Source organism: Dasypus novemcinctus, chromosome 4 (genome assembly GCF_030445035.2).
Source record: "Dasypus novemcinctus isolate mDasNov1 chromosome 4, mDasNov1.1.hap2, whole genome shotgun sequence".
In the NCBI taxonomy this organism is placed as follows: Eukaryota; Metazoa; Chordata; class Mammalia; order Cingulata; family Dasypodidae; genus Dasypus; species Dasypus novemcinctus.
Genome location: NC_080676.1, coordinates 21,150,134 through 21,170,232, shown reverse-complemented (window position 1 = coordinate 21,170,232; position 20,099 = coordinate 21,150,134). Strand labels below are relative to the sequence as shown.

The 20,099-nt window shown below is 35.7% G+C and overlaps 1 protein-coding gene across 12 annotated transcripts in view; it reads right to left on the bottom strand.

Moving 5' to 3' along the window:
* Positions 1-20,099, bottom strand: part of MED12L (mediator complex subunit 12L) — a 377,954-nt gene that overhangs the window by 32,942 nt on the left and 324,913 nt on the right. For all 12 annotated transcript variants that reach the window (XR_009185439.2, XR_011648585.1, XR_011648586.1 and 9 more), the window contains 3 exons: positions 19,020-19,382; positions 16,742-16,898; positions 12,683-12,894 (listed from right to left, as the gene is read on the bottom strand). Coding sequence is in view for 9 of the 12 variants with exons in the window: in XM_058295148.2 (XP_058151131.1) it covers positions 12,683-12,894; positions 16,742-16,898; positions 19,020-19,382 (732 nt within the window). In the remaining 3 variants the exon portion in view is untranslated. The remainder of the gene's footprint in view (positions 1-12,682; positions 12,895-16,741; positions 16,899-19,019; positions 19,383-20,099) is intronic.

Here is a 20,099-nt window from a genome sequence, read left to right as displayed (position 1 = left end):
AGAAAATAGTGGATATTAATAAGTTTATTAAAAATACAATTACAACCAACTATAATATAAAATAAAACCCACTAACATCTTTTCATCAGTGCTAATTTAATATATGCTTTGGACTTTAATATATGCTTTGGACATTCACCAAGAGTAGTTGTAAATGTGCTTTGTGTTTTATGTTTGGGTAGCAGAAATTATTTCAAGGAAGCTTGCAGTAATCATCAGAGGAAGAGACACAGCTTCGCCATAGGGTGTTTTTTTGTGTTTTGTTTTATTTTCAGAACTTATTAACGATAAAGAATGGGGATTATTTTACTTTCGTTTTATAATATATATCCTCATAAAGTAGTGGTAATTATGGTTATATGAAACCATTTTTAACGGTTTAGAAAGTGGAATAACAAGAAGCGATAAATATCTAGCATAAGAGGGAGAGCACCAACAATAACTAAAACTGGGCTTTCTGTTCTTATTTCCATTTATTTAAGAAATCTATCCAGGAGGAAGCATCATCCCTATATGCTTCAAATGAAAAGCCAGACTCAGAGGGTTTAAGAACTTACCAAAATCACCCAGCTAGACTTGGCCGAGTCACAAACTGAACTCTGCCTGCTGAGTTAGACTTCAAAGCATGGGCTTTTTACAGTACAACAAAATGCCTCCACATAGGGGATAGTAAAGATGAAATACTTAAATACTCCTTTGGTGTTTTTTCTTCAGGGACATTTAGTCTTTAAAAATTACTCCAATAGGAAACCAAAAGGAGAACCTCTATTATAACCTGTTAATGAGATAGTGGTATCTGTACATAAGAGTTTCAATAAGAATCTAACTTACCAAAATACAGTACACTTACAGACACTGTCAGCCTTTAGCCAACTAATCTGTGAAGTCTAACTACATCGCAGTTTGATTGTGTCAAAGAAAAATAGCCCACATTCCCTCTATGAGAACCATATCATGGTGGTACAGCCATCTGGAGCCTAAAATTAAAAGTATCCAAATGGCCCTTGGTCCTCCAAACACTGAGTCCAGGCATCCTTAAATAAACCAGCTCTTTAAACCTCACTCCTTGAAACGGACCTCCCTGCTATTAGAAGTGTACGAGGTCCCTGCATTGTCTCGTGTTTCTTTGTGGGACCAAATATATATAATCATTTTGCACAATGGAAGAAACATGAACAATTTATATGTGAGTCAGAATCTTGAGAGCCATAGGTAGTCTACAATACCCATGCCCCATTTTTACTCTGAGAGAAACAAGATGTGATCTCTATGTGATATCTGCCTGCAGAAAATACCTCAGTTACTGGGAGACACACTTCTACTGAAAAGTGTCAGTTGAGATCATGAAGACTTAAGAAATACAAATTTAGAACTATTTTTCTATATAAAAATCACAAAATTAACATTCAAGGAAAAGCACTGTAACTTTAGAAGAAGCAGGGAAGGAGGGATAAAATTTTTCCAAATACACTTTGTCTTTTGTTTTTTAACAAGCTGCTAGGGATTGAACACAAGACTTGTACATGGGAAACAGGCTCAACCATTGAGCCACTTCTACTCCCCAATGAGAGCTGGCTTTTTTGTTTGTTTGTTTGTTTTTTAGGAGGTACCAGGGATCGAACTCCAGACCTCATACATAGGAAGCAGGTACTCAACCACTTGAGCTACACCTGCTCTCCGCCAAATAGAGTTTTGATGATCTAAAATGCATGCGTTCTTTGTCAGTTATGTCTAAATATACATATTATGCCCCTCTTCCCCAATTTTTTCTGACTCACTACTTAAGACCAATAGGTAATAATACAGATATGCAACAACATCCCTGGGGAAATCACAAACTCCCCGAGTTCTCTGCAGAGCTTTATCATCATAAACTGCCCCTAAATGGAAAACACCCTAGTCTCGCCTGCCAGAGCGAAATAGCCTCAACGTGGATTTTTTCCCTAGAATAACACCAAAATCACATTTCAATATGTAGACATAGTTCAACTTGCTGAGGAAAGAATGACTAAGAAGAGTTTTTTATAGTAACTCCAAAGATATTACAAATGCTAAGCAAGGACCATAATGTTAGAATAGGTGAAAAAATTAAGACTGAGAATTAATGTGCTTTTAATGTCGGTGGGGACTATATAACGTATCATGCAAACAGGTATTTTCGTCAGAAACAAGGAAAACACCATTAATAGCAAGGTCAGGACAACAGGAGGAAACTAGAACCATGCCTGGGAAATTGGGACATAGGGTCACCTCAGTCATGCTATTTCTGGAAATTTGTAAGCTTTATTTATTTTTAATCAGTTTCTAGCACAGTATCTGGCACAAAGTAAAAGTTCAATAAGTATATATTGATAAAAAATAAAATGTAATTTTATTTATCCATTTACCAAGATATTCAGAGGTAAACGGGGATTTTTCAGCAGAAATTATTTCACCAAGTGTTTTCCAATTGCCACATACTCTTCAGCACATCTTTTGCTCAGAAAACTCTATTTTAAAATTAATTTCTAGAATCTATCATTCTAATGATTTCTGCTTTCTGCCTGCACTGAAAAAATAATTTCTCCTCAATTTATTCTGTAGAACTGAAAACTGAAACAATCACAGACAAAATTAATATCCTATTTTTATGTATGGAAAGGATAGTCCAAGAGATTGGTTTTTTGATGGAATATTTATGCCTAGCCAGGTACCATATGACTCTGAACACAACACTGGTAGAATTAATACGATGTTCATGCCCCTGTTGAGCATCTATGATTCAGATTCCTACCCTTTACATGCTAAGGGACGGAGCTACAGTTAGCTGAGAACTTCTGATTAAAAAATCCATCCCTTCACTGTTACCCGAGGTGGTGTTATCACTAAACTCTAGCAATAAATCCATACACACATTCTCTTTAGTTCATTTTATGTACTTCTTTTGGGCTTGGCTATAAAATAAATAGAACTCCACTATTTTCTAAAATTTCCACCTTCCAAAAATTTCTACAGAAATTTTGCTGTTCAGTAATTAACTCATTTTTCCAGCCTTTCAAAGAATTCTTCCTCTTACTGCTTTATTTTTAACTAGACTGGGAAGTATCCGGGATCAGAGAGATGTTGACTCAACAGCCTTTTGCAAAATTTGAAAATAACGCATCTAAGTTTTAAAATTAAATGACTCCTCAAACATAATTTTCATTTATCTGGGTCTTACTCTGCTACATTATCAATCACTCCCTAAGCCAACTGGGCAAATGTGAACTTCTCTTTTTAAAAAAAGCTTGATTATATCTACAATTAAAACATAGTAAGCATTACAATCAAAATCAGTATTTCAGACTCAGTTTTCTACCCACTGAATTTACTGGTGATTATTTTTTCAAATGCTTATTTTTTCAATAGTGTTTGGGGTCAAAAGTAGAGAAACAAGTTGTATCTGAAAAACCAAAGTCAGATTTTTTTATTTTATTTTATGCTAGTAACATATGTACAATGTAAAAGTGACTCTGTTTCTGAAAATACAAATTTAAGAAAACTAATATAAATGGACACAATGAAAACTAGTGGGTATTGTCTCATGAGTCACCTAGTAGAAAGAGTTTTAATTGAATGCTACAAGTTTGAAGTCATTGGGTAATAGTGCCCAAGGCTATACAACACACACTGTCAGCCAGAAGTTATGGTCTAATTATGTTATACTGGCTTAATTAATGACAGTAGACACAGGGAAAATTCTATAATTATAAGCAGTCCTGTTGACCAGTTATGCTTTATACTTTGAGAAAGTTTTCACTTGAAATAGAGCTTGCTTGGAAATCAATTAACAGTACCTTTAACTGCTGGAAAACACTGATTCATTCTAAAACATAATTCATGTAATTATAAGCTATCTTTATAATGTAATCTATTAACATGCTCATAAATGATGAATAAACCAACTGGTTGAATACAAACATTCATTAAAATCCTAATAATATTGGAGAATATTAAATAAAAATAAGAATGGTAAAAATGACAGCAAGATGTATACACATTTCCATTAACTTGAACACTTACAGAATCTTCTTTTAAATAGTTGACAAAAATATTTTTGCCAGTTAACAATACTTTAAATAAACTAAAATCAATGATTAATGTAAATTATTTTCTATCTGAATTTCATTATCATCTGACCCTACAGCAAACATATGCAGTCTCCAAAATATTTTTAAATTGAATAAAGTCCAATTCAAGCTTTTAAATAAATAAAAACCTCACCTACTCTCTGTATAGCATAAAGTATCAAGAAACATTTGTAGAAAAATTGAATCTTATCAGAAAAGTTTTCAAATTGTCCTTTACTGATACAACTGTTGGGAGAAATTGCCTATATGTAACAAACATTTAATAACCTAAATACTTCCAAAGTTTGAATATGCAGTCAAAGACAATTTTCCCAATATACAGAAAATGTTACCCATTTAACTGGCAGTGAAACAAGTTGACTTACATTCACATCTGAGATGTGTGCTCTTTTTATTCTAATGCTTCTTGGGTTTATGTTGTGGGTTGGCTACCTGATACAGAAACCTATAAGTAATTTAATGCAAAACATGCATTCTTAGCTAGCCCAGGCAAAGCAGTAGAGGTGAAGTCTTATGACATGCATGCACAAGACCTCTGCTCAAAAACATCTCCCCCCACCCCATACCAGCAAGAAGAGATGATGCGTTTTGTTGAGAATTTGGAAATAGCCAGTGAGTGGGATGTGATGAGAAGGGTATGTTTCATAACCACAGTTTTCATTATCTTGCATTTTGCCTATGAATTAGCATGCCATGCAATTCCTTCACTAATGAAGTAAGTTACCACAGAGAAAAGCAAGAGCTTAGGAATAGATGGTTAAACTGGGACTGAGATGAAGGATGCACAAACTGGTCTATACTTCCAAGCCCAGGCCATGAACACCTACTAGTTTCTAAACCAAACATACATATGATGAGAAACATGAGGCAATCAAAGAGAACATTTTCCAGAAATAAATTCCATTAAGTAGAACATGGTCAATGCATTCATGAATCTGTGTTACGATTTCAAACACAAACCAAGTAAGTAAGAGTGAAATGAAGAATATAATTATACCAGCTATAGAAGAATAACCCACTTCTCGTTCTGATGTTCAAAGGATAATGCTATAACAGTTTACTTAAAAAAAAAATAAAAAAGAAAAGGAAAGGAATGACAGCAGGGGTGTTACCATTATGTTGTCAAAGTCTTCTAGAAGGGAGACAGCAGAGTTACAGAAGTCCTACAGAGAGGGGACAGCAAGAAAACGGCAGACAATACAGATAAGACGTTTTAGCCTACTGGTGAGGGCAGCCAAAATATACATGAAATATTTCATTTTTACACAATATTTCAGGGAGTCAAAACTTGAAAACCCAGACCCTACAGAGATTTTATTAATCCACATGCCAAAAGACCTCACTACAGGCTGGGACACTGATAAACAACATGGTAATGTTCAAATAATGAAATCCCACCACCCGGTTATATGGTGACATGAAAGAAATAGGGAGTATATTCAGACACAGATACTCTTCTCCATCTCAGGGATGTCACTGTCCCAGAGTGAGCTGCAGATAACCAGGGTTCAATCCAGCTAAGAGCCAGTGGGAGAGCTCAGGTCATATTTAAACAGACAAGACATTAACGAACAAGTCAGTAGGCCATATACTTTTGAATACTATAATTAGCTCCAACCCCAATATAAGCATGTTAAAATTGGGCATCAGGGCAAGCACACATTGACTCAACCACAATAGACAACAAATACTTATTTATAGTGAAATGTATGTTTACATGTCATCAGGCAACCTGTTTTAGAAAAATGCAACTGAATGCCTGGGAAAATGTGCTATTTCTCAGGTAAACGATTCCCTTGTCTAATCATTTTTATTAAGCAGATCCAAGTGACATATACTGTTTGAGGTGTTGAAAAACTTCAGCACATTAAGTTTTGGATATAAATGATGAAACAAAGGATTCGCAACCTTAATATATTACTTATTATACTATATACTATATTATTATATAGTATATAATATAGTATATTACTTAATATATACTATATTAAGAACTAGAAATTTCAGGAGGCATTTCCCAAGAATATAATACCTATTCTTACCATTTTAGGTATAGCTACATAATTTACTGCATTTGTACATCCTTCTTTACAACCATTGCCCTCATATTAGTGGTCCATTTCTTCAATCCTTCACCCCAGTCCTCTCATAAAAACCAAACTGTTAAACTATCTTCTAGCTCATTACTGTTGCCTAATTATAATTTCAGGAAATGAAATCAGCAGCTTCTTCATCATTGAAATACACAGTAATACCAGAGAGTAAATCCATTAAGAATAAGCAAAACACCATCTTCCCAAGGAACAAAATGATAGGGTTTGGGATACATTTTCTAGTTTAGCGGTTTTCTCCTTCTAAGATCACTTTTGTCATTGGAGATATAAAAAATGATGTTTTAATTATGTACGTAATTTACACTTTCTGAATAAATACATTAACAATAATTGTCAGAAATCAAGATGTTTCAAAAAGACTATTTACCTACCATTAACAAATAAGAAAAAAATTATTTTGAAATACACTCAAATTATATGATCAGGAAATTTATAGAAGGGAAAACTTGGATAGCTAGCAAATTTATAGAAAGATGCCTTTTAAAAGTGTCACGATACAATACCATTTCACCTGTTCTGATAGAAAAAATAAGGTCTGACAATATCAAGGGATGGTGAGGATGCAGAGAAAGGAAAACATTCATTTACTACTGATGTAATCACCACCACTTTGGATATCGAATCAGCATCTCCACTTCCAGGTACATACCCTAGAAATTCTCCCACGTGTGTGGAAGAAATGTACAAGAATGTTTACTTTAGCACTGGTGACAATTAAAACAAATTGGGAATATATCGAATGGCCATCAGAAAACAATGTATAAAGAACATGATAATATTCATAATGGAATAACAACCAACAGGAAAAACAGAATGACTAAAACAAAATGTACCAAAATGGATTTAATCTATTATCAGAGAGAAATAAAAATTAAGTTGCAAAAGGATATGTGGCATGTGATACAATTTTTATAAAGTTCCAAATCTGTAAAATACTACTATTTAATGTATATGTCAATGGTGCAAAAACATGTAGTAAAAGTACAAAAATATTCCAAAGATTGAAAGACCTTTAAATTCAAGACAGTGATTATCCCTTTCAAAGATGGGAAGGGAATGACAGGATATAGAAGGAGTCTCATCTTACCTACAACATTTTATTTATAAAAAATTATCTAGAGCAAATATAGCAGAATATCACTATTTAGTAAGTACGTTAGTGTTTGTTATATTACATTCTGTTCTAGACGGGACATGTGAAATACACAATTACAGAGCAAGTGGGAGGGAGAGAAAGGAAGGAAACAGCTAATCCAAGATGATACCATATCCCCAAGGTGGAAGTCTTAGAAATCAATCATCAAGCAAAGACTGGATGCTCAATTTAACTGGGTTTCATCAGTCCCAAAGGGCAGGGTTCGTGAAGTCACAGATTCACTTTTGCCAAGGATCTAACAACTCTGGGAGTTTCTAAGTTAGTCATCCTTCCTTCATTACATTATCTAATTCCTTTATTTGCATACATAATGTTGGGCTCTGCTCTGTGGTTAATAACCTAAGTTCCTTACAGGTTACTTTCTGCCATAACTGGGTACACCATTTTATTCTCTGTCAGAAATCTTCCTCTTTACTCCCATGTAAATTCATGAGTCATTATCTGTAGCCTATAACCAATTGATTTTTTTATTTTCAGATTTGTCACAATCAACTTAAAGCAAGTCATATATTTGTCTATTTATCTTTCTTTGCATTCTTAAACTGTCAAACATTGATTATGACAAAGAAGGAAGAAGAAGCAAGGTAGTTCCTTTTGTCAGATAAAAATGATTGAGTATAAGAACTAGGAGACAGGAAAACAATTGAAGCAGCATTTTGCATTATTTTAACCAATATTATATAATCCATATCATATTTAAGAAAATAAACACCACTTTCCTGGGGCAGGGGTTTCCTTTGAAATAATAAAACCATAAAATTAATTCTAATAAAAAAGCAATGGTAAGTGTGGCAGCTAACATTTATTGAGCACTTACTATGGGCCAGCCATTCCTAAGGGCTCTTACATGTAGTAAATCATTAATTTCACAATGACACTCTAAAGTTAGTATTATATTAACTCCATTTCAAGGTGAGGCTGTGAGAGGTAAGGTTACCACTACACTGGGACCCTTCTAAATGAGGGACATCTGGATGAAGACTGGAAATTAATCATTCTGACTTTCCTAGGTGAGGATGGCAACTAAAAAGAATGAAAACAAGTTTCCTTGCCAGAACATCTTTCTCTATGTATGTCTGTATACACTAAAGTTGTAAGAAAATACACTCAATTATAATAACAATCATTACATCAAATAATTTGCTTCAAAATACATAACAATACCTATGCTATTCAGCACCTGTTTTCTAAACACTACAACACACTCAACACACTCCTAAGGAAATATAAAATGGTCCATAACAGAAGGTCCGTGACTGGATGACGCTGACATTCAGTCTCTGCAGTGGAACTAGAGGGTTACTTTATAAATGTATTCTAGTTTGCATCATGGACCACCTAAGGTTTAATGGTCTCTACCCATGCCAATGTGGGAAGAAGCTAAGGGGACTCCTGTAAACTCTGAGAATTTATGTTTCCCTGCTCTACCTAGGTTTTCAAAACAACCATAGCAGAGGTCACTGCCAAGTGTCAGTTTCTGGAAGCACTCAGTGGGATGGCTATGAGAAAAGCTGTGGATAGAAACAAGGTAGCTAATAAGTATTAAGAATTAATGGTGGGGGGGGGGGAGCTCTAGGTTTCAGGAAATAAGCTGCTGAAATGACGCATTCATTCACTTGATAAATATTTCATAAACTTCTACTGTGTGCTTAGTAGAAGAAAGGATGGCAAGAATATTAGGAGTCAAAGCCCAACCTTACAAGAGAAGGGGACAAAGAGTAGGTTATTGGACAACTAGCCTAGGAAGCAGTCACATTCAAGACCTGGAGAAACTAATCAGGCTTTATAAGTATCTACTGCAATCCCAAGATGAGTTCTGAAGGTTAATATGAACGCAATTTCTCCAACACATCTGTAACATCTAAGAAAATGGACTTCTAGAATAAGAAAATTGCCAGGATAAGGAGAAAAATGATATCTATTTAATTTTCTCAATAAAAAGCCATAAAGCTAAAAAATTACAAGTTCTTCCATAGCTAGAGAGAAGCACATCACATGGAAGTATTTAATCTAAGAAAATATTTCTGCCAGAATGAGAATCAAAACTTTTATGTTGTCTCTGATCATGAAGGATATGGCAGGACTTATTAGGAAAACAATTAATTTCCTTTAGCATCCTATATTAAAACAATTTATCAATATCACTTTATATTCCATATAATTATGTACTTATCCTAGATTTTTAAGGATTATCTCAAGAAGAATTTCTTTCTGCCACAATACCATATTTAGTTAGATCCCAGGTATACTGAGAGCGCACACATGATCTATCAGGAGAAAGGAGAGGAGCTATCATTTCCTCAAAACCTCTCAGGTGCAGGTACTGTATTGAATACTTGACATACCAGTTTCAGTTTTCTAAGTAGGATCAGTATACCCTGTGGTTGCAAGAAAGATTCTTACAAGATTACTATTTTCCTCAATTACCCAATCTGTGAATGATAGAGTGAAAAAGACATTAACTGCTTGTGAAAGTCCTTCAGAAAACTCCAAAGCAAGTTTCAACTGTTAAATAAGAATACAGGAGGAGGAGGAAGGTGACTTGTGCAATCATTGTTACAGATATGAGTTTCTATGATTTGAAGGCATTTCTGATGTTAAAAGGCAAGTGATTTTTAAAAATTAATCCAACATCCTGACAGGTGGCACAAAATAATCATTAAGAAAAAAAATGAACTACAGTTAATTACTATTAGTCAAAACAGAACAACTATAAACAGTGAAAAGAGGTATTTTGAGTGATTTAAGGAAGATAAAGGAGTAATGTGCCTTCCAAGTACATTTTAGATCATAAGTCCGCCTTCTCCAAATACGAAACTGACTACAGGTAGATTATTTTATTAAATTTCTTTTTAAAACCAATTTTGCTTTAGAGGAAATTGCTATGATGGCTTATGTCAGGAAGGGGACCTTTGGAGGAAACGTATGCTTTATCTGTAAATGTCTGTTTGGCTTAGAGGTATGTACCCCAGAAAAACATGTTCTTAAACTTAAGCCATTCCTGTGGAGGAGAACCCCTTGTAATAAGACTTTGATAAGGTTATTTTAGTTAGGGTGTGGCCCAAATGGATCAGGATGGGTCGTACCCCTACTGCTGCTGAAGGCCTTCTAGGCAAGGCTACTGAGGGAGAGAAAGTGACAGGAAGCAGCCAGAAGCTGGAAGTCAGAGGAACCGAGAAGGCAGGAGAGGCTGCCATACCCAATGCCCAGTGACAGAAAAGCCGAGCACCAAGGAGCACCAGCAGCCAACCTTGACCACACCTTGACTTTGGATTTCTCTAGCCTCAAAATCGTCGGAGAGCCGCCCAGCGCGAAGGAGGGAGCAGCCTGCCCAGGAATGGCGCCGCCCACACTTCCCGTGCCGCTGCCGACAACAGAAGCGGACAAAGAAACAAGAAACAAGACGCAGCAAAAAGACACAGAAAACAGACAACCGGGGGAGGGGAGGGGAAATAAATAAATAAAAATAAATCTTTTAAAAAAAAAAAAAAAAAAAATCGTCAGCCGATAACTCCCCATTGTTTAGGACAACCCATTGCAAAGGTTTTTATTTGCTTTAGCTGTAAAGAAACTGAAACAATGGCCCAGTGGGCTTTTCCCCAATTCTAGGAATGATTTAAAAGTAATTCAAAAATTGAATATAGCAGTAAGTTTGATAGTGAGTTATTAATAAGGCAAATTATATCTAATGATTTAAAAAAGTAGATATAAAAATAACTTATTGGAAGGCAAGTTTTACTTAGGCTTAAGTAATTTAAAAGGGAGCTGTATTCATTTTCTTGGATTAGTTTCTCAACTTTTTATAAATTTTCATTTTTATTTCTCTCAACAAGGATATGAAAAAAATGGCTCAAGTCTTCATTTTTCCCCATCCCTAAGAACAGGTAAAATCCCATTGAGATTCCAAACAATATTGTCTAAGCAAAATCAATTTTTGAATACTGAAAACATAAATATGAAAAATCAATTATTTTGGATATTTGAATAAAATTTTCATTATTTATATATAAGCAGCAGCTTAAGCCCAACTTACCCAACACCCAGGGAGTTAGAGTAATTGCTAGAAGTCAGAGAGACAAGCATGTAGTGACTGCAGTTTGCATTCTCATGCAGTTAAACCAGTTTCCTCGATTCTGTACTTATAAACTCGGTTAAAAAGGAACCATTTTCAAGAATTCATGATTAACCTCCTCCACGTTTCCCCAATAGCCACTAGTGAATACTGGGGGAAGGTGGAGGAGGTTAAATTATACAATGGAGATAAATCTAGAAAGTTATCCAAAATACAAAGGATATTTTAATAAGCATTAGAATCTTTTGCTATTTTGAAAGCTTTTGGTTCTTCTTACAGCAGGATACACTTCTAGATTGGCTACTTCCATTTGAGGAAGATAACAGTTACCTAACACATAGGATTATTGTTAAGATTGAAGATAAATAATACATTTAAAGTTCTTAGAAATGTTTTGGCATATAGTAAGTGCTCTATTAGTGTTAGCTATTATTATCATTAAGGTAGACATTCCCTTTTTGGAAAATTAGAAAATACAAAAAAGTATAAAGGAACTAGAAAAAAAGAAGTCACAATCTCATTTCCTTCTTTTTATTTATTTTTTAATATGTATCTATAGATATATGGGTTTCAGGAATCCATACTAAGTTCTGTGTGACTTCCATGGTTATTATAAGTATAGCCACTGCCATTTTTTTAAAAAGTTGGATAAACTAGGATATGAAGCATAACACTAAAAACAATGTAAGTCAAGAATTAAATTGAATGCACTAATATATTGACTGTTATTTGTAATTTATTCATTTCCTAAACCTTATTAAGTAAACACTAAGTATAGTCTGCTCTTGGCACTATAGGAGAAAATCTAAGAAACATCACGGGCTTCAGAGACACAACCTCAAAGCAATAAATTGAAAAATAATACATGAAACAGCATAAAAAGGCATACCGTATACAGTGGTAAATATAATGGGGAATGTGTACTCGGAGAAAGACACCTTGAGGATGAAAGGCTTGCTTCTTCTAATTGATTAAAAGCTCATTATCTCTTCTTTTTGTTTTGAGACACACTTTTAATAAACCTAAGACCTTTAGAGTTCTTATCTGATCAGTGACATCAGTAAAACATAGAGAAAAAGTATCTCTAAAGCTGTATAAGAAAGATATGCCCGCACTCACACGGGTACACATGGATGTGCACATGGCAAGAACAGGCTACATACTCTTCCCAAACTCTTCCCTAGCTAGAGGAGTATAAGACACAGATGACTCCATTGCTGTCCAGACAAACCTGTTGGAAAGGTCGAGTCTGGGCTTGCCTGAGAAGCCGCTGTTGCTGCTGCTGCTGCAGAAGCTTCATCTGTATCAGCTGCTGCTGCGAGGTGATTGCGTGGAGGGAGGGTGGCTGTATCAAGGCGCCTGAGCGCCGCTGCAGCATGTTGGAAAGAGCTTGTTTGGTATTAGTTGGGACAAAGGAACCTGCAGGATCCAATCGGGAGCCACCTGCAGAAGTGACCAGAAGGAAGGGCTTTCTGAGTGTGTTATTGCAACAAGTCTTCCTTTTACTCAAACTGCAAAAACCTCACATTCTGAAGTCATACTTTACGACCAAAATATGAAACAATGCACTACCCCACACCCTGAAAGTATTAAAGCTCTGTAAAGAGCTGCATAATTTCCAAGAGATTTGTGTTGGAGAAAAACGGCATTTACTGGGACACCGAGACTGATAATGACCACAGGCAGAGAGAGAATGTATTGGGAAGCTCTTTCAACAGAGGGGGTCTGAAGAAAAGACTTCAGCCCCCTCCTGGAAGGGGGGATGTGAATTTATACAGAACTTTCCTAGGCGGGGAAATGATAGTTGGTGGGAGGGGGTTGAGGGTCCCAGTGAGGTGCAGGGGCCAAAAGCAAGCCCTAGAGGTGGAAGTTTTTCCTGATAATGACTAGAGAATAGTGGGTTAGGGAGTTACGCTTTCTTAGAATACTGCAGGAGCATATGTTTCTTTGATCTGTAGGGATTTTATCTCCCTCTTATATGGGGTAGGGAAGGTTTTCATATCCCTTTATTCCCTTCTCTTTCTTTGTTTAACCTGTGGGGAAGTGCCGTGCCCTTAGGCTCGTAGGGTTATGGGGGATGGGTTAGCCTTCCCCCAGTGCATATCAGGGGAAACTGAGCTACACCTTATTAGTTACTGCAAGTCTCCAACAATTTGGAAGATGAGATAGGAGTGAATTATAATATTTCAATATAAATTCATGGAGGCACCATTTCAGTTGGTAAACTGAGAAGTCTGAAACAGAGTTGTCAGCGTAATGCTGGAATTAGCTGGGTTGTATATTATTCAAGGTCCTCAGAAACATATTGTATAAAACGTATTATCTTTGGAGTACCCTTTGCAAAGTATCCTAATCCAGTCACAGAAATCATTTCATAATTTTAAACAAAGTGAAAGCTCATGTTATTTTAGCTCCTTTGCCATGGCAAAATGAAAATGCCTCTTTTGTAGTAGAGAGGAATAAAATAATTCTTTAAAAACCTGAAGGACTCTGAAACTTCAAATACCATGATTCTAAAGACAAAAACATCATTTTTGAAGGTCAAAAAAGCAAACATGTTGATAATTACACTGACACTTAAGAAATCAAAGAAAATTCTTAATATATGTGTATGTGTAAGTATATATATATAATTTTTTTGTTAAATGCCTCTAAGAGCTGCAAACCTTTTTTTCAACATCTCCTGACTTCAAACCAGTTGCCATCCTTTTATTCACCACAAACACTCTATATTTTCTAAAGTATACAAATGATAAAGCCCCTTTAAAAGTATCTCACAAAAGACATTTTATCTTTTTTTAAAAGCAGATTATAGGATGGAAAAAATCAATTTACAGCTGTTCACTCAAAAATCCCACAATCTTTGAAAGACTTCAAGAACACAACCACCAATGTGATTTGAGAAGCCATTCAGCAGCACTTGACACAAAATTGGAAAAAATGGAAAATCAATTTGAATAATACATGGCATGGTAATATGCTGAAGCAAGAACTGGAACTATACTATCATATAAAAACTTAGCTCATTTTATAGAATGGAAAGCTCTTTCTAGAGATTAGACTATGGTGTATTTTCTTTTAATTTTCCTAACTTTTATTATAACCTTGCACCTTTGAGTCAAATAAAGAAATAAAATATAAACACAAATGAAACCCTCTGTATACCTAATTGCTTTCCCTTCCTTCCATCAAAGGCACTTCTGTACTTGCTGTTTATCATTCCTATGCAACAATGCCTTATAACTTTACCATATTGGTATGTGTGTGCTTGTGTGTTTGTGTGTGAAAGCGATTGGTAAAAATATGTGTGGGGTGTCATTGTTTTGTATTTTAACTAAATATGACTGGATTCAAAATATACAAACTCTTCTGCAACTTCAGAGGACTATGTTTTATGAAAATCCATTAAATCACAGTCATATAAAATCTTCAAAAATAATTTTCTCTAAAATATTTTCTCATATGTCATAACTAAGATCTACCTAATACCTAAAGGCTCCTTGACTTATAAACATCTTTTATAGTATTCTAGGGGGAAAGGTATGTTTTTTTACATAGTAGTTAGTCTTCAGCTTATAGATAGTCATGTTTCATCCGAATAGCTATGAAGAGTAAAACTAAGGCCAAATACACATGGAGCTTCAAATTTGACGTTAAAAATTTAGTATGATTTTCCACATTCATTATTAAGTCTAGTTTGCTCTTTGGAGTCTACATTCATCAATCATTCAATCAACAACATGTTTTTTTAACAGCCTACCACAAGTCAGACCCTGCTTTAAGTTCTAGGGACAATGAAGTGAACAGAAAAAAAATCTGCCCTTGCAGAGCATACATTATGGTGCAGACAACAAAGCAGTAGGTAAAAGGCATGATTTGTAAGCAAGTGCTGAATGCTGTAGAGAAACGAAAGGAGGGGACTAGAGAGTGCAGGGAAGGGGTGTACTTTACATTTTAAAAAAGGTTGTCAGTGGAGGCCTCCTTGAGAAAATGCTATATGACTAAATCCCAAAGGAGATCATGCAGTGAGCCTCGCAGGTACTTGAGGAAGAGGCTTGGGGACCAGTGGATACACAAGAAGTGACGTGGAAATAATGTGATTATCATTCACTGAATATGTACACTGCACCCGGCTATTTTCTAAGTGCTAAATTTATTTACTTTAGGTGATATATATATATAGATATACATACATATATGTGTACGTGTATAATATGAATTTTATTTCACCTTTTAAAAGAGAACAGAGATGTTTGCCCACTCTGTTCACTATAATATTGGAGCACCCAAAACATAGCCAGGCACATTGTGAATATCAATATATTTTGTTGAATGAATGAATACATGATCCACCCTATGAGAGTTGATATTAGTATGTCTATTTTACAGACAATCAAACAAAGGCACAGAGAAATTAAGGCTTGGACAATATTATACAGCAATGGAGTGGCAGAGCTGGATTTGAAACTAGATACCCTAATTTCCAGAACAGCTCTCTCTTCACAGCCAGTATAGAGGAAAGAATAAGTATTCTCCTCTGTTACAATTCAAGAATCAAACATTTTGATCCCTGAGCTTCAAAATATCATACTCAAGTTACAATAAAAATCACAGTATAACAGATTACAGTAACAAAGAAATTGTTACAATGTACACCTAATACAACACAAATCTTCATTTTGCTAAAACAGGCAAACTTTCATCTATAAAAAAATTAATCCATTTCTAATTAGGAGAAGTTTTTATTTAGAAACATCCTCATTTAGGAAATAAAATCTACTTGGGCTTAAACCAAAGTAATACTAAAATCATGCAAATTTACTATGGACATAGTAATTTTCATTGTAGAGATCTACTCTACTTGCTAAACCCAATTCCTTAAATGCATGATGTTATCAACAATTTAAAATTCAAACTAAAAGAAAACAATGGCACTGTACAATATTTTCTGATCCTTTAAAATGCTGGTAAGAATTATATCTGATAAAAATGTGCACAAATTTAACAACATAAAATCTTTATTTTTTAATCTCAAAGCTTAGATTTTGAGCAGTTGCTGATTTCCTTCCAACACTGGATGAAAATTCCAAATTAGTGCATAAACTCCAACTTGAACCTTATTTTAGGGGGAAAAAAAAGAAAATTTTGAGTGAAGAGAACTATGAAAATCTCAATTGAGTATTAAGGTCCTAAAATTCCCAAATTTTGTGATGGTTTCAGGTCAAAAGCAAACAGAACTTAAGTTATTTCTCATATTGGAGTGATCTGACAGTAATTTCTCTACACATACCTGGATTAAGAGATTGGTTCTGAAGGAAAAAGCCAGGCTGTTGGGGCTGGCCAATGAGGTTGTAACCCCACAAGGTAGACTGAGGATGATGCATCATTTGGGAGGAAATGGGTGAGTAATTAGGAGGCATTCGGTATATGTTGCTCTGTGGATACTCCTTCAATATAAAGTTAAAAAATAAAGTTACTTAATTTCATATAACACACAAATAATTAATGCAAATTCTTCATATTACATTATTTGAGGTAGTTTCTATGCCAATGTAGAAAGCTGCTTTTACAGAGAGAAAGATGGAAGGCCAGAGTGGAAATACACTCTCGGCAAAATATCTGTATGAGGTAAAACATTTTCTTGACTTAAAATTGTACTTAGATTAGGAAGGGTATGGGGGAGAGAGAAAGGGTTTTCTTCTGAACTCTCTTTGAAAAATATTAAAGTGTATTTAGAAAATCAATATTGACTATCACCCGGAGCTGAATACAGCATCTTCAGTTGCTAAGTGCCCACATGTCCTGATCATTTGGCCTTGGAAAGGCTTCTGGATACCTTGGGGCCAGATAAGAATTAGGCCAGAAAGGCCCAAGCTACTTTGAAACCAGGTCCTAGTTGATGTTACTTCTAAGATAAACATCCTGAAGAAGTAAATTACATGAGTCAATGCTCCTCCCTCCCCTCAGGGCTACCCCACTCCTTTCCTGCAACAGCTGCAGTTTCTGTGGATCACATCTGAATGTCTCAATTCGCCCACTGTCCCCCTTTCTATAAGCTACTCCTAGAAGACAAGGGGAAAAAAAAAAAATCAGTTCCATGTAATTTTACCAAAAAATATATCACAAAAGGAAGGGCAGTTTCAGGAGTATTAGGGAAAGAAGCGACACTTGGGGGATAAGATGGGCTTCATGGACTTTGCATTTGAAGAAAACAAACTCCCATCCATATGAAGTGGAAGGACAACAACAATGCAGGGAATGCCATCAGGACCTTAATGAGCATCCCTTGAGGGCAAAGGAATATGGCAGGGAGACTGAATGAGGAAGGGGCACTGAGGTTCATTTCAAAGGGCATCCAACTGTGATGGCAGTCATTTCTAGACTATTAGTCATCTAGATCCCATCTAGGAAAAGATACGTTTTGGTTTTGAGATGAGTGAACTATAACAATAATTAGTCAGAAATCTCTACACATGAAGTTGTGACTATTTCTTCTACTTTGCAATAATACCCTCGGATTTTATAGAAATGTCACAAATTCTCAAGTATTTTCAAGGTGAATTTTTAAGTGGCAAGATACTTTAAAGGTTAATTCTCAAGTTCTAAAACTTCTTTCCCTAACTTTCCACCTCATAGATTTCTGTTGTTTTGGAAAAAATGTTGCTTTAGATAAGGAATGCTTATAAAGAAGCAAGAAGGAAATCCGTTTTGTATTAGGTTTCTTTTATAAAAACTTTTATAACGTCTGAAAACATGTTGAAGGATCGTCTACCACATGGGAGGTCCACGGTTCAAACCCCGGGCCTCCTTGACCCGTATGGAGCTGGCCCATGCGCAGTGCTGATGCGCGCAAGGAGTGCACCCGTAAGGAGAGCCACCCAGCGTGAAAGAAAGTGCAGCCTGCCCAGGAATGGCACGGCCCACACTTCCCGCTGACAGACAACAGAAGCGGACAAAGAAACAAGATGCAGCAAATAGACACAGAGAACAGACAACTGGGGGGGGGGGGGGGGGCGGGGGATTAAAAATAAATAAATGAATAAAATAAATCTTTAAAAAAAAAGAAATATATAGGGAAGTAAGACTGAATGGTGTATGTGAATTCTCAGCAATATCCTATTGGATGTGTTAGACAGACCTCTAGGGAGGAGCAAATAGTTTTTTGATAAGAATTCACTGTTGAAATTAACTCCCCAAAACACATAACTATTTTAGACATGCCTAATAATAAAATATGTAAGAGAACGAAAATTTTTTAGCTTTAAAAAATTCAACTTTCAACACTGAGTAATTATGAGGCATTGAAATATTATCTAAATATTATTCACTACTGAAGCCCAAAGTTAAACAGTTACTAAAAATAGAGGAGGATAAACCAAACGCTATATTCTGGTCTTCTGTGACACGTCACTGTGTGACATACGTTAATTATAACAGGACCTTGATAGGACAGCTGTTATTACAAGCTAATACTGCTCTTAGTTATATTCCTAGGGATTTAATTTGGCCACAAATAAACCTTAAACCAGATGCTAATGAGCCAAAGTTCTCTACACTTCCTCACTTACATCAACTCTTGAGCTGGACTTGGTCTTCCGCTTCCTTCCCTTTGTTTTCTTCTCTTCATCCATTGTGGTTTTTCCCTGATCCGAGAGTTCGGCTGATTTCCTTTCTGGTTCCTGAGATATGGGAGACGTGGGCTCTTCCTCTTCCTCCTCGGGAGGCAGGGGCAGTGGCTCGAGGTAGTAACTTCGGGGCTTGGGCATGGGGTGCGTGTGATACAAAAGGAGATGATGCTGCTCTTCATACTTGATCACCTTTCTGTCCATTCGGACAGTCCCAAACCAGGCCCAGGAGAGAGGCGCTGGGTTCTTCTGGCCCTCGAACAAATCCCATGGGGATACTTTCTGCTTCGTGGAGACCTGGAGACCCTGTGGTAGAATAATATTCCATGACAACACATTTATATCTTTGCCTGCTTCAGAGGCCAGATTTGCTTAGGGCATGGAATCAGAAAACATTTTGGCTGGCATGGACCTTAGAGAAACCTAGCATATAGCAGAGAGGATATCTTATGAGGAGTGACACAGCTGGTTGGCTGTAGAACAGTAAGTTCAGATGTATGGCTCTTTATACCACACCATGCTAAGTTCAAGCTGTAACACCAGACAGTCCAGACTATTTTACTATACATGACATTTTTCTTTTAGTGTTACGGCAAAGTAGATCTTCCTATTTTAAATTATCATCAGTTATAAATCACTGGTTTCTGTTCATTATTTTTAAGACAACACAAATACTTCAAAGTCTAGTTTACATTTGGCCCTAATTAAGCTCATGTTAACGTCAATCCAAACCTGTACATACTTGATTCAGTATGGGGAACTTCTATGTACTTAATAAGCCAGTGTCTGGATAGTGAAGTAATATTACAGAGTTCACGTACAGAGGTACAACAGAGCAACAGGTACACAGAAAGTCTTTCAATTCAAGCTTATTTCTAATGAATCTAGAGGAGGAAACATTATTTCTGAAAACAACACATTCCGATTTTTAATATTAATTGGTGATATCTCATGGTACTTTCCTTGGAATACCAATTTGAAATTTTTTTCCTTAAAAAGGTCACCAAAGTAATTACTCAGTTT